Here is a 23,715-nt window from a genome sequence, read left to right as displayed (position 1 = left end):
CTCATGTAAACAGACATAGTCATCAGCCAGTGGCAGAACCAGCATTATCTGAAGAATGTCCTGTCCTGAAGTTCCATCACTTCTCCTCCCTCATCATTACAAAGAGTGCCTGAACCAATCAACAATTAGCAACTTAACAATAGAACGATAATCAAACGTGGAGCAATATTTATACAGCTTCATTAACAATGCAGGTTCCAATGGATTTATACACACATAAGCACTATGCATTACAAAGGGCCAACCCTAGTGACCATCTACTGTGAGAAGGGCTGAACTGGCCCTCCAAAACATGGCTGAATTGGAGATGGGACCCAAGCACTCTAAACGTCAATACTTTGTACACGGACTGTAACTATACAAGAAATTTCTCTTTCTTCCTCCTCATCCTACCAGGCCATATCATATTTACCTACAAAAACAAAAAGGTGAATAGGGTGGATTAATCATAGAAATACAGCAAACCTGATGCCACTATAACGCAGGTTAATACATATTTTTGTAGAGGTTTGTAGCAACAGATATATGTGGGAGCTAGTTCGATATATATATATTTTTTATAGCGGAAAGAGGTACACCCATAGAGATCAATATACAATGCCACCATAAGTTAGGGGTCAGAAACTAGGAGCCGTGGCTACCTGAGATTTGCCAAGCCTTGGTGTAAGGCAACTTTCGAGGAGATGAATATATTGTATGCTATGGCGTTCAAGATTTAAAAGCATCCGTATAAACCTCTTCCAAAAAAGGAGTACGACTGTCTTTGTGGCGAGATGGTGTGACCTACCAGTAGTTTGTAAGGCACCTCCTATGGCTATACATTTGCCAATGTATATGTCAGTTTAACCATTGTGCGTGTTTAGTGAGTGAATCCCTCTAACATTATTAGTAAGAAATTCTTGCAAAGATAACCGTAAAGAGCATTCACAATAAATTAATATGATTACTATTAATCCCTGCAGAAGTTTTTAGATCATTTATTCATTCAAAATCCTTCTTCAAATCATTAAAACACTTTAATGACAAAGACAAGAAAAGTCCCTTCGCGAACAGAAAAAAAAATACATATATACATAAATAGATATATATTTTTATTTTTTTAAGATTCTGAAGGTGACTGGATGATGGAATATTTTTCAACATCACATTTACTAACAAGTTCCTAAGGGACAATTTATCCACCATATGAACAGACACGGTGCTTTAGGGAAGCAGAAATATACAGCATTTGACATTAATCGGATTAAAAGGTGATAAGGACACAGGCAAGAAGCACCACTGATGTTTTACATGCAAATTGCCCCCGGCACAACAAAGCAGAACTATAATGAGCAAACTACTCAGAAATGAAACTGTATCCTCTAGACTATAAGTGTTTATGAGCCGGGCCCTCCTATTCTATTATTTCAGAGTGTCTTGAGTTGCAGACTCATGATCCGCATATTGTTCAAACGTGTTAGTGCTTTATAAGTTTACATAGAGTGCTAGAATGAGTGGCCTACTTTTTAGTATGCCAAATGACAATGAACTGTGTTTTTTTGTATAGTTTTATTTTTTATATTAAAATTATCATTGCAGATTCTAGATTATAAAATCATTTGAGCCTCACCCATTGTCAAATTGTTATTTTATATACTACACGTTATGTCCCGTCTAATTTGATGGCGCTATGTAAAACAAATTATAACGATAATAATCTGTCATAAATGTATTTTTTTTATTTTTTTTACTTAGGACTGTTTTTTTTTTAACTTATATTGGGCATAAGAGAGAAAATTAAAATTGGAGACGCATTTATGGTACATACTCACACTCCCTACAGTGAAAGCCTTCATACTAGTGTAGGTGAAGAATAACACAACAAAATGAAGCACATTCATTTTGTTAAACGTGTGTCTTTACAATAAGGATATTTTACATTTGCTAAGCTATGGAAAACTGAAGAACTGAAACAACTTCCAAAAAAGGTCTGCTGTTGCAGATACATCTACAGAAATCGTTAGAAGTTTCCCTAGTACAGCATGGTGATAAGGTTCGTACAAGCAAAACCTCAATCGCCACAAATAACGTCCTTCACCTCATGTGTCCAGTGCCAGAAGACGACTTGCACACTTCTTGGTATTCTATCTAGAAGCACAGAACACCCTTCATCTACACCACTGAGAGTACCATTCCTAAAAATGTATCCCTTAAGAACCTATGACAGTCTATGATGTTATAATTTGTGCCTACAGCATGGGACCTGTATATCAGCATCTCTGCACATTTCTACTAAGAGTGTGCAAGAAAAAGGAAGACATTTCATGACTTTAAGGTCCAAGTTGCTATCAACAAATAAGGGCCACTGGTTCTTAAGAGCTTATTTTGTCTGAATTTCCCTTAATCAGTGAAGAACTTTCAGACAAAGTACAAATAAGAAAGCTGTGCAACCTGCTGTTGTAACATATGCGAATATGACACTAAGGTATCAGTAGTTTGGAATCTTCTTCAAAATAAGTCTTAACCTTAGGCCCAAACCAGAATTCTAATGTTCCTTAGAGTCAGCTTCTGGAATAAAATCTAAAATAACACAAAAGAAAAACTCATAAAATGTTAATGGAATATTAATAAATCCTCACTAATACATCACATCTCTCTGAGGAGTGGCTTGAAATTGGCAACGCTCAATGCGGCACTGCTTAATACTTCTTCAGGAGAAAAATCACATTATGCAGAACATGTGTTGGCTTCTGCCAATTTCTGGCTGTCCCTGTGGGTGCGAAATATGTTAGTGAGACTGCATTTGTTAGATCATTTTAAAAAGTTTGGATGTGCTTCTAACCTGACCTTATCACCATGGATCATCTAGTGTTTTTTATTGCTTTAAATGCCTTCGGCAAATAATAAAAGGTTTCTAAGTTAGGACGACACAGTGTGTGAAATATGTAGATGCATTCAATTCATGGTACCTTGAGATTAGTACCACAATGTAATTATGAGCACTTTTAATCTAAGTCCTAAGATAATTGTGTGAATAATCAGCCCTATGATTTATGTAACTTTTTGGTTAACTTAGCCTGTACTTACAGGATTTTGGGTGTTTCGTTGAGAGATGGCTTAGAGAGCTTTTGCTCAAAATATGATGTTAAAGTCTAACACCTGACACCTAAATAAATGGTTTCAAAATGCATTGTTTTGTGAGATTAATTTTTTTATACATATAATGTAAAGGGGATGCGTAGTATTTAATAGTGTTATGAGATTCCAGTGCTTTCCGCCTGTATGCCTTGGCCTGGGATACTACAAGCTACTTAGATATTAACTCTAAACATCACATCTACCCCCCAAAAATACTCCTTCATTCTAAAGTTAACAAGAGGAGAAGCATACATGTTACAACCATTAAACACCACCTAAAGAACACAACAACAACCTCTGGGTTTTTTTCTGGAATGAGCCAATGTAATGAATGAATGAATGAATGAGGCATCAACTAAACGCATCCAAAACTACCATTTTTTTTTTTTTTATAACTTTAAGCCAAAATAAAATTGTGGTCACGTCTAGTATGTCTTTTCAGAATGAAGTTAATATTTACAGATGACCTTTTATCTTGTATAATGGGGTCAATGTTTAATGTAAAACGTTACATGCACACACAACAAGAACAAGATTTATAGTTCATTCTCCATTTTTTTAAGTAACTGCTCTTTTAAGGCTGTATTTAGATATAAAGTCATACATTCACAAAACAATAATACTAAAATAATAAAGCCGTGGTAATTTTTTCAAGAGATCAGCCTCGTCAGAAAGTGTTGCAAAACAACAACCTTACACAGAACCCAGTGAAACATAACAAGTAGCACAACAGGGGTAAAAAAACGCTATATTTCATTTAGTGATTTCAACGCGGATGGCATTTGGCTAGGTATGAGAGAGAGAGATTTGTTTTGTGCATGCACAGCTGCTCCATAATTCTAGCCTAGACACAGTAAGCGGAGCTGTACCTTCCAGTTCGTTCTCAGTAGGCTCTCTTTGGTACGGCTCTCTCTCAGTGCTTCCTTCCAAGATGTGCAGTCTGCGACTCCGATATCCGTGAGGTAGCCCTCCATTTGGCACAGTCGGTACCACAGCATCTCGTCTTCTGCAAGAACCTTCCATGGCTTGCTGACCTGAAGATCCAAACAAAGCCGTGAAAAAGCGCATGCAAATGGGTAAACTTACATCCATGGCCGCACTGATTAATTTAAGTGACAGGACTTTTGGCTCTTATTTCCATGAAAAAGATTAAAACATTTAGGGGTTTGACATTAACGACAATTTTTTCACTTTTTTAAAAATTAATTTTACTATATAATGCTGAATATATATTTGACAGATTTTTAGCTACATACATTTGTATATTTTTTTTAGAGATGGAGAAATAGGAACCGATTGTAATGTGTTTTATATAAAATGTAATATAAAGAAAAAGGAACAGCTCAGAGCCAGAAGCAACAAGCTTCAGAAAAAATAGAGATGATGAATGGAGATAAAGTTTGTAAATTTAAAGCAAAAACCATAAAGATCTATTATGCTAGTAGATTTACTTGCTACGTGTTCAGAGCTCTAAGACTGGCTGTTGCGTACAATAAAATAAGTTGCTTAATTGCATGTCTGGCTTTTTTGTTGACAAAATTAAATATTGCTCTCATAAAAAAGATAGAAATAAAAAAAAAATAAAAAAAGAAGAAGTGGCTCATATCTTTTTATGGATTTTTAATCAAAGAAATAAGCCACCAGGGAAAACGCGCTTGGTAACCATTATCTAATCCTTCCGAGAAGCCGGGGGGGGGGGAAGCCTGAGTATAACAGTTAACCAGAAAAAACCCTGACGTGTCTTGGTTATAACTTAATGCATGAGAATTGGCAGCCGGCAACCCAATAACAACCTTACAGAGCAAGTCTCAGCTGTACGAAGCCTCTAATAAAAACCTCTCCATTTTAGTCCACGGCACCACTGAGATTTAGTACGTATAGCGCAAGGATAGCTGCTGGCATGCGGTCAACTTCATCAGCTTTCTCAGAAGTTTCAGGTTCACGTGAGGTTTCAAGGAATAGAAAAGATTCAGTAACAGTATGTATTTGATAAATGTAAAAGCCTGGCGTATACTTTATGTAACAGGTAAGGTACCGTAAAACATCTTTTATAACCACATTTAATATGTAAGTGTAATTCAGAACTCAATTTTAAAAACATATAGAGTTCATGTTATTTTTACTAGGGTATAATACATGCAACCTCCGTAAGCATCTTCAAGTTTAAGATTTGTAGACTAACACTAAAATTAGGAATCTGGAGGACCATTTAGCAACCGTTGGGTGTTTAGCAGAACTCTAGCATGGAAGAGATTATCTGGGTCTTTAGAGGGTTGCCAGGTTTTAAGACAAGATGTGACGTCAGAATAAGATGTCAAGATATCACATATCACTTCTTCAACTTTACAAAAAGGACCTTGGGCATTGGCCTAGGCCTGACCCAGATCAGAATCCAAAGCCACCCAACATGACTCAACATATCGCAGTACTTCGTCTTAGAAGGACATGAGGGGCTAGGTAGGGTACCATGGAGGCCGGTGACAAGGGAGATGAAACCTCCTCAACTGGCCCAATTACAGTGGTGCACTGTAGAGCCTGATCCTCATTTTGCTGCATAGAGGCTGCCGTTCCTAGCCTAGACCAGTATAGTCTAGCATATGCATGACAAGCACGAAAAAAAAATATTAAAAATGATCTGTAGCAGTATTTTTCTTATGTACGCTTTAGGCATTTATCAATGATGCTGAATGTCCCTGTTTTATGGAACTCCAGTAAGAAAACTAATACTTTTAATAAATAAAAAAAAAAGCCACAAAAATTGTGAAAGATGTACTTTCACTATTCACATAACCATTAATCCTCAAGAGTAATGAGCTACAAAAATACAAAAAAGAAAATTATTTATATTGTGATAAATATAGCAAAAGAGGCATCTACAGATAACAGATCTGCACATGAGGACAGGGGGTGAGAGAGAGAACGTAGAGAAGGCAAAGAAATGCCACAGAGTTAAATTAGAAGAAAAACAATTATTCCAAACATCCTGTATGGACAGATGGTAGAGGAACACTGTCATTATATTACAGCAACTCAGGATGCTCCCATCTCAGTAGGCTTGTTTTGCCTTGAGGAAACTGTCATACCTGTTTCTTCACCTTAACCCTTCATAGAAACGCTAGAAGCTGCTTACTACAAGCATAGATGCTACAGATGCCTGCAGCGAATCAAAGCCACAGATAACCACCGGGGAGAAAGAAGAAAGGAAGCGAGAATGGAAAAAAGGATGCAAGTTGCGACCGAAGTGTGATTACGCCTGAAAAGAATCCTTGCCATCTCTCGGTTTTTACTGTTTATCAAGAGTAACATTTGGCGAAGGCCCTAACTAAGCAGGCAGGTCCCCTCCAAGGCCACTAGTATAGACAACCATGCCAACTCCTTAATACTGGCCCAGTCATTCTAAACTCCCAAGGCCCCCTTCGTCTGAAATTTCTTGCTGTAAACACTTGAAAAGCAGCGGGGCATTCAACTGAACAGAAGAGCTTTCTGCTACTAGTGAATGTTGGAGAGAAAAAATAGAACGCGAACACAATGTGTTTGTACATGTCTTTCATTATTATGTTATGGCATAAAAAGAACTATTATGTTTATTATTTCTCCTCAATCTGATTTAATAGAAGGACAAGGAGATTTACTGACATTTTATTACCTATGCAAACGGATAAGCATACGTATTCACCTCTTCTATTGAGAAGTGACAAATTACTTATTGGTGTACTCAGATTACTCTGCATTGTAATCTCCTTAAGTGGGGGGCTATTGCCGATTTATAAATCAAAATTAAGCTCCGCTGATTGGTTACATAAAACAGCTCCATGCGATAGCAGGTTTACATACGAGTCAACAACGTTGATCTTATGACAGCGCGTTCAATTACAAAGATTGCCCCTGTAGCAACATCAGCCATGCTGGAAATAATTAGCAAATGTGTATGGATCAAATCAGCAAATGTAATAAAAAGAGAAGCAACATAAAAAATAAAGACAGGGTTTACTACAGTGCTTTGCTGCCAAAAATCATTTAGTGGGAGGAAGGTGGGAAATGTCTTAAGAAAAAAAAAAAAGACCTATTAGAATTTGAACACATAACAACTGATACTAAAGGTTTAATGTTAAAGAGACACTCACTTCAATTATACCATGGCTACTGGAGCGAACAGTGTGGACACAGAATGAAAGTGATGTATTCTGAAAACAAAAACCCAAAAAACCGAAAAACAGATACTTGTTGCTGCGGCAATCTATAAAATTGGTTGTTAGATTTTCCGTGTTGTTGTTATTTCTATAGTGCCAACAATTTGCTTCTTGCAAAAGACACGTCCAAAGGGTATAACAAAACTAGAATGGACAGACCAAACTGATACATTAGGTAATGCTTGGACTCGCAAGCTTATAAAAATCATTAAAAAAAAAAAATATCTGAAAAATCACGCCATAAAATGCAGAACGCCCTATATATAAATCTCTACTGGGCTTTAATACAAAAAGAAATACATAAAAACACGTCTGCCATGGCGTTATTACACCTGTGATTATATATATTGTATATTCCAAATGCAATTTCAGCATAACATCAATCAGGCACTGGCAGCATGGTTATAAAAAAAATAATAAAAAACTAAGCCGTATTTATGAAACAGTGGCTTGTATATAATGCTGGGAAAATACAATATACCGGTATATAGTAATAGTTAAAAACAGCTGAAGCAACGGCAAGTGAAACTTATAAAGGAGGGGAATTATATATATATACATATATATATATATATATATATATATATATATATAGTTAGTTTAACTAGGTTGTCTTAGTTTAGGGGAGTTTCTTTTTTTATATTTCTGCTTTCATTTTCATCCCTGGAGACATTTTAACTTTATATCATATTTATTAGCAGATTGTAACTTTAAATTGTATTCAAGTCTGATGCTGCACATATTACCATGGTAATCATTCCTCTGATGTCACTTCATATTGGGAGGCTGGCATCTTTTTCGATCCTTTTTGCGTGATTTTCTGATGTAAACCTTTAAGATCTGTATAAATATCACGTTGTTTCACAGTACCACTATCTGCATAAAAGTCCAAGACTGAAACATTGATCTGCATATGTACTACAAATAAATTCAGCCTGTCTCTAAAAACTCCATCTCCATCTTAAAAACATTGCCTGCATCCATCCCTTCCTAACACAGCATGCCACGTCCATGCACTCATTATCTCTGCTGGTCTCCCTCTTAACCGTCTCACCCCTCTACAATCCACCATGAATGCTGCTGCCAGACTTATCTTCCTTTCACATCTCTTTACTAACGTCGCTCCCCTCTGTCAGTCTCTTCGCTGGCTGCCTGTGCGCTTCTGGATTCATTTCAAAATCCCCACTCTTACTTTCAAAGCTCTTCACAGCGGTTCCCCTCCCAACATCTCCTCACTCATCTCTAAATACACTCCTAACCGGTCTCTCCACTCATCCAATGATCTCCTTCTATCCTCTCCTCTCCTCTGATTTCTAGCTCTCATGCACGCTCACAAGATTTCTCCCTGTCTATCCGTCTCTCCACCTGGCTTCGGTCCTTTAAAAAATCCCTCAAGACCCACTTCTTTAAGGACGCTTATAAAATTGCACATTAAAGCCGTCCCATATTCCTTTAGCTCACCTTTTCTAGTCCCTCTCTTGCAATACTTTTACTAGCGTGGCTGCTCCATCCCTAACTACCTCTTGTGTAATACACCCTAAATCCCTCTAGATTGTAAGCTCTTTTGAGCTCCTCACCTGTTGTCTCTGTAAGTCATTTTGTTATATTACATGCTACTTGTTATGTCCTGCCTACCCATTGTACAGCGCTACGGAATATGATGGCGCCAGTGTTCCCTCTTAGCTGTGCGCTTGTGCGCGCACACATAGCTTTCAGAGGGAGCGCACACGAACAAAAATTGTGCGCACAACCAGTAGCATACCGAAGGGGGGCGGTCCGCTACTGGTTGTGCGCACAGCACCCCTCCAGAGACGGACAGTAATATCCGCCGCTAGAGGAGCAAGCTCGGTTGGAGAGATCAAGGATCTCCCTCTAACCGTCTTTAAAAAAAAAAATCAAGGGAGCTGGAGGTCTGTTAATGCAGATCTCCGATCCTGCTCCCTTTCAATGTGACCGGCAACTGATGCTGTGCGTCGGGATTTGATGTCATATCCCGGCGCACAGCACTGAAGCCACGCCCACCGCCTCCACTGCAAAGGAAGGAGAGGACAAAGAAGAGGAAGAATGAAGAGGAGGAAAAGTGACAGGTAGGAAAACATTCTGTGAGAGTGAATAAGAAAGTGTGTGAAAGTGATGGGTGTTATGCTGTAGTTTAAACTGAATGTTTGTGAATGAGTGTGTGTGTGATAGCATGGATGTGTAAGTGTGTGGGGGGGGATAGCATGGCATAGGGAGGCTGTAATCATATTCCTATCATGCTCAGGTTCCATCATGTACTGGCTGCCTGAGCATGATAGGATTGCTTTTAGCAATTATATATTTTTTGTTCAATTTTGGTGTGTTAACCACACCTTTATTAAAAGTAAGTAACACACCAAAATTGGACAGAAAAATTCGATAACAATATTAATATATATGATTGCTAACAGCAATCCCACTCCTATCATGCCCAAGCAACCAGTACATGCTAGAACCTGGGCATGATAGGAGTGTGATTGCTTTTAATCATATATATATATATATATATATATATATATATATATATATATATATATACACACCAAAATTAGACAAAAAAAAATCAATAACAATATATATATATATATATATATATTGTTATTGATTTTTTTTGTCTAATTTTGGTGTTACTTTTAATAAAAGTGTTTTTTTTGTTTTTCAAGGTGTGTGTGGGGGGGGTGGAGTCATTTTCGGTTTCAGTCAAGTGAATGCTAAATTTTCAGGTCCAGAATTTTCATTTCGGTTCACCCCTATATAGAAACTATATGGTTTTTCCCTGTTTATAACAAAAAAGGTTTACATGTATTTTATAGTAGAAATGAGTATGTGAATTCATCTTTTAAGAAATATACCGGCTGCAATAATTGTTAAGGCAGGTTTTACTCCAATAAATATGTGAAAATGCACACACACACACCACCCATACCTGCGCACACCTTCCCAGCTCTGTTCTGCCTAGGTACTGAAATATTTGCAAGGCAATCTCATACGGCAGTTGGATGTCGAAGAATGGAATCTCATTTATTTCATTCTGGAAGAAAAGAAAAGACAAAGATATCATGTTTTCCATAGAGAGTAATGACAATATACTAAAAACATGGTGGAGACTATTTGAGCCCGTTTCTAACACTCTATGCCTGTAGTGTAAGCGTGTGTGCATGTGTCTAATTAAAAATGTTACATAAAAAAAATTAAAGGCTGATAGGTACATAAATTATCTGCTAGGTATTTTATATTTTCAGCTGTAACACTGGATCAATATCTCAATCAGAAACTAAGAAATGTAAGACACTGCGCACTATACGTAAACAGCAGACTGTTCCTCATTAATAATGTAAAGATGTGTTTGGCTGATTCTAGGTGGGTCATTTGCAATGATGAAGTTCACTAGCCGATCCATCTGTGCTCAAGCAGTGACAGTCTGAGTTGCACATGAAGAATAGGGCTTGAAACCATAGCCCTGCAATTGAAAGTGTAAATGATAACGCACACATTGTTCCTCAATATGAGCTGGTAGGGGGCTATATGCTGCATTACCCAAACACTGATAAACCTCGCAAATCTCTTAAACATAAAAACAGGCTGGCAAGCTTTCCCGGGGGCTACTACGAGGGCAATGGTTTGGTCGTGTGCCGCTACAGACTGCATTCGATTTGAAACAATGACCAGCCACAGACCGATAAATCAGTATAACATGAAGGTGTAGTTTAGCCGCTACTTTTTTGGGGGGTCCTGCTGTTTAAGCTCAGCAAGCATGGACAGACGTTTGTTATCCATTTAAGAAAGCAAATGGGACCAGGCTCAAATTAACAGCTTAATTTATGTAATCAAAGCCTGTTGACTTGGCGATTAGAAAGCTTCTCCACACTTAGCTTCCGAGTTTGGCTAAATGACTCTCTAGCACTGCCAGGACAATTAAGAGCACGCAGTCAAAAATTAAAATATTAATTTGAGATTGGAGTTAATGACGTGGCTCTATGGAAAGTCACATTTTAAACTCTTTTTTTTTTTTTTTGATCCGCACATGGCACTGGCAACGAAACGATATTACTAAAGACGGAGTAGTGGGCACCGATCTATACAGACTACTTTTTTTTACAGCCTATTCATTCCTACTATAAAAGGCAAACAGAACTTAAATGGGAACTAGAGCCTTCACTGTTTCTGGTATTAATAAATATCATATAGCTTGTATTTTTTGGATAGTAAATAAGTATAATAGTTTTGGAAATTTCTAGTTCAATGGTTCTCAACCCAGTCCTAAGGCACGCCAAAAGTCCAGGCTTTGTTATTCGTCATATAAGAACAGATGTGGATCTGGTTTAAACGGATTCTCCAGTCATCATATGCACTTTAATGTGTGTGAAGATTTCATGTGGTCCGAAATGCACGGAATCGCCCAAAACGTCCCCTTTTCCCCCCACTGCCCGGTTATTACTTTAAAACAGGGGTAGAAGGCGAAGGCTCAGATCTTGCATTGCATTGCAGTACTGGGTATGCTGACGGATTACGACACACACGGCGGGCTCGAGGTCATTCCTGGTGGAAGGAATATAGAGCAGTCCAATCCACAACAGGCTTATCAGAACTAAATCCATCAATAACGCACATTGCGGTCCCATTTGCGTGCACTCCGACACATTATACCACCCACTCCTTTTTAATGGGAGCTAGAAAATGAGATTTCAGAACTCCCCTACTTGTACTGAAGAAGGCAGCATGTTCAAGCATGTAACCCAAGCATGGAGCAGCAGTACATGACAGTATAACTCACATACTATATGTGCTTATCCGCTCATACCCATTAACCAAAGCAGAAGAATAGGAAAACGAGACACAGCCCTTATCATCGGTTTGAATGGGGTAACGTGCAGTTAAATGGATTTTCATATGCCAGTTTAATATGCCGTCATAATGCGTAACTTTTTATACATAGTCTATTTACTAACACAGCTTATTTTATACAGATGCCTGTTTGAGCTGCCATTTTGGGGCAATAACAACCCCTTCCTCCTCACAACGAGGGAGCCGAGACTCAATAATAACCCTCAATAGCCGAATTGTGCATCATATTACATATATGTTATATATGTTCTAATAACCCTCCAATATTTATATATTTTGTAATCTGAACAAAAAAAACTCATTAAACAGGTTTATTTACTTTGTACTGAATTGTAACATGTAGGATGTGATAAAAATTATAGATACACATTAAGTATATAACCCTGAAAAGGTTTTTTGGAATTGCTATACTCTTCTAAACAAGGTGAAAACACAAAAATATTTCCATTATTTTATACGCAGACTATATGGTGGCACAGAGGGTTGTGCCAACATAAAAGGGGTTTATTTTTCAAGTTAAATGCATACTAGAGTCAGGGTAAACTGGTACAAGCTCTCTTTAGTCTCTAAGTCCTCCCTGCTTTTACTGAAAACAAGGAGCATACCACAGTATGCTTCTTACACCTACCTAGTAGAGCTCCCTTCCAAAGGAAAGGGGGTAGCAGCAGCCAATCACATGCATGCAACCTGAACACAAATATTTTGCTACCATATATATGATTGGCTGCTGCTCCAGTGACTTCAGCGAATAAGTCACATTTTTTTCTTAGAACGTTCTTTAAATAATAATATAAAGTTTCTGATTTTAGGGTAATCTGGCCTTTACATAATTTACACTACACTGAAAATAGCCCAAAGAGCTTGTTTGTTTAAATAAAGGGTAAATATTGTTGTTTTTATTTAAGTAGCACGCCCACTGCTTCTATTACACACACGTATGTTATAACCACAACTCCTATGATGCTCAGCTAGAAAAAGGCATTATTTTTAGGGCGCTGATGGGAGTTGTGTTTCCCCAACAGCAAAACCCACCACACTTGAGATCTATCATGTTAAATCCCCAAGAATCCAGTTTCCTGCAGGTTGATCAATGTATGAATAAGCTCTGCATGCTGGGAGTTGCAGTCCCCCGGTTACTCTACACATCATTCATGCTACTATTTACCAAATCATCGATGAGTTGCTCTACTAAGCTGGTGGATTTAGGGGGGCGGATTGCTGTTTTCTCCCGGGCCCCCGGTGGCGATATGGGTTTCCCTTCGAGAAGACTTTCTGCAAGCTCCAGGCATCGGCTGAGCTCCCCCCGGCTCTCTCGGGGAGGAGAGCCGGGAAGGTGTTTCCAGGGCACCTCTTCCTCCTCGCTTTGCTTCTCGGGATCCGAACATTCCCCTGGTCGTGCCCGTTTTCGGCTAACCGGACGCTCTGCTCCCGCCGGTGCCCCGCTGATCTCTGCTCTCCAGTATCGGCGGAACTCCTCAAGGGAATCCTCTAGGGCCATCCTAATGCTCGGTGTGCAGCACACACTCCTTTAGCCCTCCTCCAGTCGGTGGTAACTTCGGACCCTCATATCAACGAAAACCCTCAACCAAACCCTATTATCTAAGAAAAACCTAAAGCCCGTTACCGCACAGCCGCGACAATCGCGAACCCATTGCAACCAACTATTCCTTCCGGGGAGGGAACATCAGCTGCGAACATTAGTTCCGAACCTGCAAAGATCCTGCCACCTTCACAAGTTGGTTATTCTATGTGGGCTACGGATGTAAAATGCTTTAAAATTCCCTCATCTCTTCTAAAGGAACATGTCACATAAACCCTTGGTAAATCCTTACTCCTTGTCTAAACTCACCATAAAATAAAATTGTCCAACTTTAACCATTTGAAATGTTGGAAATTCTGCTAGTTTTATATTAGTGTGCAGCTGTCATATGCATACCTCCCATCTGTCCTTCTTGGGAACAGTCCCTCTGTGCTTTTTATTCCAGTTATGTCCATTTCTTATAGGATTTTAAAATGAATCCTGAAGTGCACAGGCAGCCAGTGAAGGGCCTGACGGAGAGGAGAGGTGTTAGTAAAGCAATGGGTGAGGACAGAGGAGCGTTCATGAACAGCAGCGTTCATGGCGGATTGTAGAGGAACGAGACAGTTAAGAGGGAGACCAGATATGACTGAGTTACAATAGACAAGGTGGGACATAATGAGGGCATGGACAAGAGCCTTAGTGGCATCTTGTGTTAGGAAGGGAAGAATGCGGGCAATGTTTTTGAAATGGAAAGAGCAGTGTTTTGAGACAGTGGATGTGAGAGCTGAATGAGAAGTCAAGGGTGACACCAAGGCAGGGGCGGGCTGGGCAGGAGGGCAATTGCCCTAAATCCAAATAAAACGGCCGGCCGTGCACTAAAGTTGCCAATGCGGCCCGCTAGGGCCATCTTTAACGAGGTGTAAAAGCCCGCAGTAATCAATACACAAGGGGGCAGCTGGGGCAATTACATAAATCAATACTAAAGCAAGGGGCAGGATGGGGGCATAAATACACATAGTGCTGGCCGGGGGAGAAACAAAATGGACAAAAACACAAAAGGGACGGGGGTCAACGACAAAGCAGTGTGGAGAATACTTTTTTTATTGTTGTAGCTTAGCCCGTCCAGTGGGTGTCAGTGTGGCTGAGCCTGTCCTGGTGTGTATGTGTGTATGTTTCGGTGTGGCAGAGCCTATCCTGATGTGTGTGTTAAGTCATCTGTTTCCTGGCAGGAATAAATTGAACTATTTAATTTTTACCTTTCCAGAGATAAAATGCCCTCCGGAATTTGTAGTCCCTCCAGAGGACAAAACTTTCTAGGCTCAGTGAGAGGAAAAAAGTTTTTTGTTATTCACTCTATTTCACTTTGCATTTCTTATTAAAAAGGATTATTATATAGATTGAAAGGTGCAAGTTGGGGAGAGTAGGTCTGGGAATGTGAGTGTGGTGGAGGTCACCATAGGAGAGAGCAGCTGGGTTTCAGTTAGAGCAAGAAGATACAGGGAACTAGAGATGAAGAAGTAGTATATGGCTGTTAGATTTTTACACACAGAGCATGCATTCCAGAGAGGGCTGGCAAGGTATATGGATGAGATTATTGATGTTTGTGGCACCTTGATTGGCAGAGGAAAGGGGAGGGAGAAATAAGGGGGCACCATGAATTGGGGAGATATACCCAGTTGCTAAAATTAGAAAAGAAAGTGAGAGAAGATGGGAATATGACTTGTGGAAGTAGAAAAATTGTAGAGAGCGGAGTGGGGGGGGGCGGTAAGGTAAAAACTACCTGGGAAGTGGGAAGGGGAGAAGAAATGAATGATAGAGCAATACAGATATAGTGTGGTGGACAATAGAGGAAATTGCCAACAGGAATAAAAATACTGTGGACATGGTACTTGGAAAATGATGGCGATGAGAGTGAATTAGTAGCAAAACAAACACAATAAACCAGTATGGCAGCAGTTTATGACAGAACAGAGATGTTTAGATTGAACAGGTGCTTCCAAGTTGCTCTTTGCCCTTCCTTGAACCCTCTTTGTTGCCCTCCTTGGTAAACTCCTAAATATTGGCACTTGGGAAAATGGCACTGTGGCCTGTGCCTCCAAACCCACTTCAGATATAAAGGATGGCTGCTTGTTAGTTATTTACCAATTGATGAATTACTCCGTAATAAAATCACAGACACATGGGGACAGGTAGGATAGCAGGGTAATAATTTAATATAGACAAATCAAAGGAATGATACTGATACAAAAAAGCTGGATACCGAAATATTTATGTGAAAAAAGAGAACAAATCTCTTTCGCTACAGTGTAGCAACTTTGTGATTAATCCCAAATAAATTGGGGTGTTTAAGAGGAACCTGCCATTGTTCCCATTTCCTAAGTTGCTCTTATATCAGTTTGTCAGACAGTAACCAAGTAAAAACATTCAGCCCGGGGGAGCAAAACAATGATGTAAATGTGAAATTTGACAAAGAACACCTTCTATCCACACTGCTGAAACCTGCGCAATATGTATTCACTTAAAAGGGCTGCTGATAAACCCATTAAAGCGCATTTACTAAATGTATGTGTCCGGAAATGCAATTAAAGCTTTGTCTCTGCCGGAGTGTAAGGAGATAGATGACTATGTCATAGAAAATCAGAGAGTGTTATATTTTGAAACATTTATGGAAGAAAATCTGTTCGCCAACACTGTCTTTAATGTTACTTAATTAACGGTAAGGCTTTTTAAGGTTGACTTCTTTTGCAGATACGAATCGAACAGGACAAGCACGTTCAAGGGTATTTCTGCAACAATTTCCAGAGAAGGCGTTTTAGAAAAAGTTTCCTATCAATACGAATTGTATCATTTATTTTTTACCTGGTTATTAATAAAAGTTATGTTGCTCTATTTTTTTGGTTTTAAGGTCGAAAAAAACATTAATTTTAGATCATACAGAATGCTCTAAAGTATACCAACATCCATACCAACCATCAAAGACCTTGTGCACCAATAGTAGATGGGGAAGATTCACGAGCAAGCTCAGCAAATTTAGCTGACTGCTCCTTTGCGTGCGTCTCTACTTTATGTGCATACAACCATAACTTGCCCTGCTCTGGTAGATGTTGATTGCATCTGGCTGCCTTTTTGACAGAAAAATAATCAGTATGTTAGTTTCGTCCACTTTTTGCCACTGATCCCAGGTAAAGTGTCCCAATTATACTGGTTGGCACTTATGGACATATAGTCTATACAATTGCCCTTTAATAAACAAGTAACTCAGAAATATATAATAAAAGGGGCCATTTATATAAAAAAGATTCCTGAAAGCTATTAATGTGTCCTACAGATCTAAAACCCATTATTACCTTCTGAAGCTCGATCAATCTGTTCAATTGCCGTTCTGAATGTTAGTGTCTTTATCGGTTGTGGGTTTTAATTATTAATTCATTGTTAAATTTTTTTGATGATCTTTGCTGGATTGCCTCATCACAGATAACGTACTATCGACATAACATACAAACATAACCTGTATATAGGGAATCCCTGTCAATACTACTTGCATTGCAATGTTGAACATTAATTTTTGGCTCCTGGGGATTAGTTTTTTTATTCTCATTTTTTTTCCCATAATCCTAATGTTTTTTCTGTAGCCCCATTTGAAGGGGTGAACTCAATGTTGAGTATGGAAGATCTCAAAATTATATTTCAACTAAAAAGCTTTTCCTTTGGTTCTTGTAACTATTGGGAGCTGAAATGATCCTCTTCTGGAACCACAGAATCAGTACCAGTGATAAAGCAACACATTTAACAGCAGATAAACTCTGTTTTCTATCTATAGCACAGAATCATCATTCTATGAAGTCACCAGCCTGTTCTTCATCAACGGTCACTGGGGCTTAACCATATTACGCAGCTCCAAGACACAAACATCTCCCAACCGCTAAGACCCATAGTTTTGTGTGATTGTACAACTAATTTGTATTGATCATGTTTGTTTAATCCCCAAAATGTTTAATATCAAATACAGTTTGATAACTTCAGAGTAGCTAGTGACCTATGAGACCCCTTGGCCACTTATTACCTTGAAGACTCAGGTCCATGTCTTTGGTTGAGACAATAAATATAACTTGGCAGTTATAACAGTTTCATCTTACCTATACACACATCATGGTTAAAGCCAGTCTTCAGAGAGAATCTTGCAATGGTATAATAAGTGTTAATGCTTGTACATACAATATTTAGCGTTAATTAACCATGGGTAGTCAATAAAACTTAATGTTAATATTAACCGTTCTATTAGAAATCCACCATTCCCAAACATGTTGTTAACGGGATATTTTGAATATGTGTCAATTTCTATTTCTATGAAATATCTAAAACTTAGTTAAGGGTTCACATTTCAAATAATTAACATTGCTCTGAAAGATGAAATGTGGCTCAAAATGCAGACGCTGAGTTTCCATCAGACAAGATAAAATGTATGCGATATCTCTCTTAAAAAACCTCTGGCTCTGAGAGGACAATAAATTATGTTTACGGTTAATCTACAGAATAAAAAATCCATAGTGTATGTGATCATTCTTGGATATGAGATCACATGGGTTGGCATTTCATACCAATGCAGAAGCCAAGACAGAAGAATATCTGCTAACAGCAAAATCGTTAGATAATGTATTATAAAACTGATAGGTAGATGAGGAGGGATTTGATGGATTGCCTGACCTAGTACAGTTTGACTGGAGTTTCTTTGCAAATTGCCGGTGTTTACAGCTCAATCTGAAAAGCCATTAAGATCTTAGCTCATGTTTTTAGCAGAGGAAGCTGGCATAAGCCATGTAACATGGTAGCATGTAACTGGAAAAGAATAGTGGGCATTAAACAGGCTAGGACTGGCACCATTCAACCTGGAAGTAAGTCCAGCCAGGTGGGCCATTAATAAAGCAGCCCATGCATTCTACATACATAGAAGCGGAATCTATCACAAACAAATGAATAGGAATCCTCACATAGACTGCAATGCAATACATTAGACGAAAAGCAAAGGTAAATTGGCACAAGTTCATTAACTGAGATATAATAGATAATAGCTTTATATATCATTTTTTCAATTACAATTAACGGGGAGGTTTCTATTAAATTACCTGTGATACATTTATCTTTGGGGCTGAATTGAGCTCAATGTGCACTATCCATTTCTGTCCACAATACATTTACAGAAAAGGTGTGCATAGGGACCTCATAGAAGAAGCAAAGAAGGGATCCAGAACATTTATGTTGCTTGAAGTCTTAATAACGTCTGTTTAATACCTTTCATGAGAAATGATACATTTCTGATGGAAAGCAATCAAAACACAAAACAGAATGATTTATATCACTAGAGTAAAAGATGTAAGGAATTGACAAGGGTTGAATTGTCCATATTACACAAAGCCCTCTCCACACGTGCTGAATATTTGTTTTACCTTTCTACAGTATGTTACATTTGTTTAGACCTGTGTAAAGTCTAGAATGTGTGTGTAAAATGGATCATTTGGGTCTCTCCAGTACATATCACGTTAAATAACTTTAGAGAAGTTGTTTGCTATTGATCTCAATGTAGTTTTTTTTTTAGCATTTATAGTCCAGATTCCACAAGTGTAAAACTGTTTTTAGACATAGTAGCAGGAGACAGTAGTTGAATCGCAAACCATCCATTTTAAAACTTTTACTAACAAGTAAGGCCGGTACATTTGGTGAAAAAAGTGTTCAGTTAGGCAGAATTGGTGGAACAGCACCTTTAAACACATGAGTGTGTATGTAGGGTTATGGTGTTTTAATTATTAAAACTGGAATTCGTAGGAGTCGCAGTTTCAGCTTCCAGACTTATTATGCATTATGAAGGGTCATTGCCAGTAAGCTTCAACAGCAAGGAGGGCTGAGTTGGCCGTGCAAAATGCAAACCTATTAGACGCGTGCCTTTGGATTCATACGAATTGCAAATTTAAATTTGCTGATTTTGTCAATTCATCTGAATCTCAGAGAATGAGTCCAGACCCCCACAAAACAGAATAACGGAGAAAAAAAGCTAAACATTTTTGGCTGCAATTCGCGGGCTCTTTTATACCCACTCTCTTGCTCTCTCTGAATATCTCCCTACCATCTCTGCCTACCACTTCTGCTTCGGTGTCTTATATCTCTGCTCTGGTGTCTCGCATCTTCTTCTTGATCTTCTTATTTTCCTCTCTTCCTTATTCTCTCTATCCTTTCTTCTTCCACATCTCTGCGGAGATAAGCTCCCGGAGAACTTACGCCAAAATGGAGGAGCTTCCAGTGATGTCCTCTCCCCTGATTGGAAAATCAGGAAGAGGACATCACCGGAAGTTCCGCCATTTTGCCCTATGATAACCCTGGGAAAACTTTCGCCAGCTTCTGGTAACGTCCTGTACCTGGATTGGAGGGAGGACATCATCGGAAGCTCCGCCATTTTGGCGTAAGCTCTCCGGAAGCTTATGTCCGCAGAGATGTGGAAGAAGAAAGGATAGAGAGAGAGAGTAAGGAGGAGAGGAAAGCAAGAAGATCAAGAAGAAGGTGTGAGACACCGGGGGGTTACCGGGGGGCTTATGTACATGGAGATGCGGCTGAAGAAAGAAGAGAGGAGAAAAGAGAACATGAAGATGCAGAGCAAGGAGATGCGAGACATGATAGTGGAGCTGCAGAAGTGGTCAGCAGAGATGGTAGGGACATACAAAGAGCATGAGAAAAACGACAGAATGGAGTGTGGAGAGTGGGAGTAAATGTGGGGTCTGACAATGAATTTCGTTCATAAAATCAAAATGGGCCCATGATTTTCATCCATAACAAATGCCCAGGAAACGGAATTCGTTTTACGGAAAGAAATGGGTAAAAACCAAACAAAAAAAATTGTATGAATTGTTTTTGATCCATTTTCACATGTCTAATACCTATATCATGCAAGTTCCTTTGCGTTATATGGGACCAAATCAACCCTTTTTGCAGAAGCCGTTTCCAGGGGATGGCCCTTCATAATGCATCATTAAGTCAGAAAGCACAAAAGCATCAAACACAGCAGTGAGTAATGATCCAAATAGAAATAATTTGGTTGGCACTGGTAATAATCCTAAAGCTGCAGAATTGGACAGCATACTGAGGATAAAATAACATTTACTGAATATTTAGTTTTTCCGAATTACAGGAAAATGCTATGGAGAATATGTGCAAAGCTGCTAGTAAATTAATTATAGTATAAATAAATAATAACTTTTTTTATTTTGTATCTCGTTGCTCAGTAAGTCAATAAATCTCACAGCTGGCGTTTGGAGGAAAAGAGTGGAATACTTGCTGAAATTTCATTGATGTGCCTAGAAACACAGATCACTGTCAGGTAAAATCAACTCCTGCTTGAACCCATCCTGAGTTTCAGATTCAATTCTTTCTTGGACAATGTCTATAAGAAAAGCTTATATCTAATATATTAAAACATTTAATGTGTGAAATATCGCTGTATCCATACAAGTCAGAGGAGATTTTATAATCTGAATCATGAACCAATCTAGAACTATAGGGTGCCGCTGGCAATTCGATGGTCCCAAAGCATCTATGAGCTCTACTGGCATATGTGGTATAATAGGATTCCATTGGAAAGGAAGGGCAGGAACCATTGAAATCAATGAGTGTTCAATTGTGTTCAACTGTGCGTTGAGCTTACATGTTTGAGCATGCGCTGAAGCAGGCACTGGAAAATAAAACAGAATTGTCATTCTAACTCCTATAAAACAGAAATGTATGCGCTGATTTGTATATGGCAGAATGCATTAGTCTCTATGCAGTATGGACTCCAATATGCCTTAAAATATATGGTCTGGCATATCCCTTGAACCAAAAAGAACCATATCAACATTGTGGCACTTGATGATGGCAAAATCCAGTGCAAGCTTAGTACTGCTGATAGCTATGTGAAAAGGGTTCAGTGTACCAAACAGTCCATGAAGTAAACCCTGCACCCACGGTTCATACAAAGGTGCATCCTTTGCAGGGACCCAACGGGGGTGGGGGAACTTAATGCAACCTATCGGAATTTAGCACCGGAGTCTTAGAGATTTAAGCAGTCAACATACTTTATGTCCTTGCAGTTTACTGATAATTAAAGAGACTTTAATGTATTAAAGCCAAATGCTTTAAAATGCCCCGCAACCCCAACCAAGGTTTTCTTCTAATATTAATAAACCGAAAATGTCCCGGAATGAAAAACACAAAGGCTAGGACCCTACATTTATACGATAAATTAAAAGTGAAACTTTTTTTTAACCCCTTAATGACAAAGCACGTGCATGTATGGGCTCAAAATGCATTGTTTTCAATGGGTTTACGGACCCCCCATTGTCCTTAAGGGGTTAATCGCTTCAAAAGTGATATTCATAAACAGGACTTCTATTCATAAACAGGACTATGCATAGGACACGTGGTCATGTGTTTAGACTGGAAGAAAGGAGATTTACCCTAAGGCAGAGGAAAGGGTTTTTTTTACAGTAAGGGCAATAAGGACGTGGAATTCTCTGCCTGCAGAGGTAGTTTTATCAGAGTCTCTACAGACATTTAAACAGCAACTGGATGGATACCTGCAAAAACATACTTGCAAAAACAAAAAAATGATATCTTGCCCCATTACACCTGAAAACCATCATTATCTACATTCCACTCTAATTAAAAACCTCTTTAATTGTCTGTAATGCTGCAAGGAAAGCTGCATTCTCAAAAGGTCTCTTTCATGCCACCATTATATTTTTAACAAAACTGTATTTTTGTATTAAGCACAAAGTGTACGTAACTGATATTTATTTTCCTGGCTCAGTTCACAAAGATGCATTAACACATTTAGAAACTATATGTTTATTTTTTTTATTTTTCACTGTTGCTGTCAAATGTACTATGTTTACATGCATTGGTTAGAGATATGTGCCAGACAGAAAAGCTAACCTTCTGTCTTGAAATGTCTGTTATTGTTTGTTTTGTTTGTTACGGAATGATCAGGAGTTTCATTCGATATTTTATTTGAATTTGCATTTTTGTAATTAAAGTACTAGAACACAAAAAGACTGCTTTTATGTTGTCCAAAAAAGGCCCTTTCAGACTCTTGGGCGCAGCTGTCATCTGGTCAGGTGGCTGTGGGTGCAGATCGTTTTTAGCCGTTGAAATGCCAAATCCTTGTTCCAAAATCTATGGATGTTGCATGCATTGATTGCTGTACTGAAATGGTTAAGCTATTTTCTAAGAAACACAAAATGAAAAAGGGGTCAGGAGTTTAAACAATAACAACTAAGTAATAAATAAAATGCTGCAAAACTTTCCGAAAACTTTAAAATGTAAGTGGCATATAACTACTGAACAGTTGTTTTTCTTTTTTTTTTTAATTATAGGTCACTTGATTAGCAACCAAACCTACTTCCCCATTTTATTTTTAATGGATGACTTTATTTATATGCCATTCTATTATAAACAAATAGCAAAATGAGATATAAAATATACAAATATCATAAACATATATGGAGTAACCGTACTAAGAAAAAAAGTATATGAAAGCCATGTCACCACTCTGTATGTAACGGTGACATCATTGACTCACAGAGCACCGGTGTATGGCAGATCCGGTTAATATAACTATGGACACATCAGTTAGTTACTAAAAATGGGTAAACAAAAGGTGAAGAATGGATGTGGATGTACAGAATATGCGTAGACTTGTCTTGGAGATGCTATCTTTAATATATTAAAGGGAAGTGGGTATTGACCCTTCTACGGTGGAGGATATAATATTAAATCCTAGCAAAACCGTCATTTAAACCCAATGATGTAATATTACATCCTCTGCTACTGTCACAGAAGACACAACAGCAGCCAATAGGAGGCATTTCCATACATCTGATAGATTGAGGAACCAATGATATGTCCTTGTCTTCCTCAATCTGATTGTGAGGCAAAGAGAGGAGAAAAAGGTAAGTTTTATATATATATATATATATTATAATAAATTTGTACTTTTTGCTG

At 38.4% G+C, this 23,715-nt stretch overlaps 1 protein-coding gene across 1 annotated transcript in view; it reads right to left on the bottom strand.

The window, feature by feature from the left end:
• FBXW8 (F-box and WD repeat domain containing 8) overlaps window positions 1-13,840 on the bottom strand; it is a 43,386-nt gene extending 29,546 nt beyond the window's left edge. The window contains exons 1-3 of the mRNA XM_053473275.1: window positions 13,336-13,840; window positions 10,252-10,356; window positions 3,987-4,151 (exon numbers count right to left, since the gene is read on the bottom strand). Of these exons, the coding sequence (XP_053329250.1) occupies window positions 3,987-4,151; window positions 10,252-10,356; window positions 13,336-13,668 (603 nt within the window). The 5' untranslated portion in view covers window positions 13,669-13,840. The remainder of the gene's footprint in view (window positions 1-3,986; window positions 4,152-10,251; window positions 10,357-13,335) is intronic.
• Between the last annotated feature and the right edge of the window lie 9,875 nt (window positions 13,841-23,715).

The sequence above is a fragment of the Spea bombifrons genome, chromosome 1, assembly GCF_027358695.1.
Source record: "Spea bombifrons isolate aSpeBom1 chromosome 1, aSpeBom1.2.pri, whole genome shotgun sequence".
NCBI classification, from domain to species: domain Eukaryota; kingdom Metazoa; phylum Chordata; class Amphibia; order Anura; family Pelobatidae; genus Spea; species Spea bombifrons.
The sequence above is the reverse complement of the archived record's forward strand: the minus strand, read 5'-3'. Positions and strand labels throughout refer to the sequence as shown.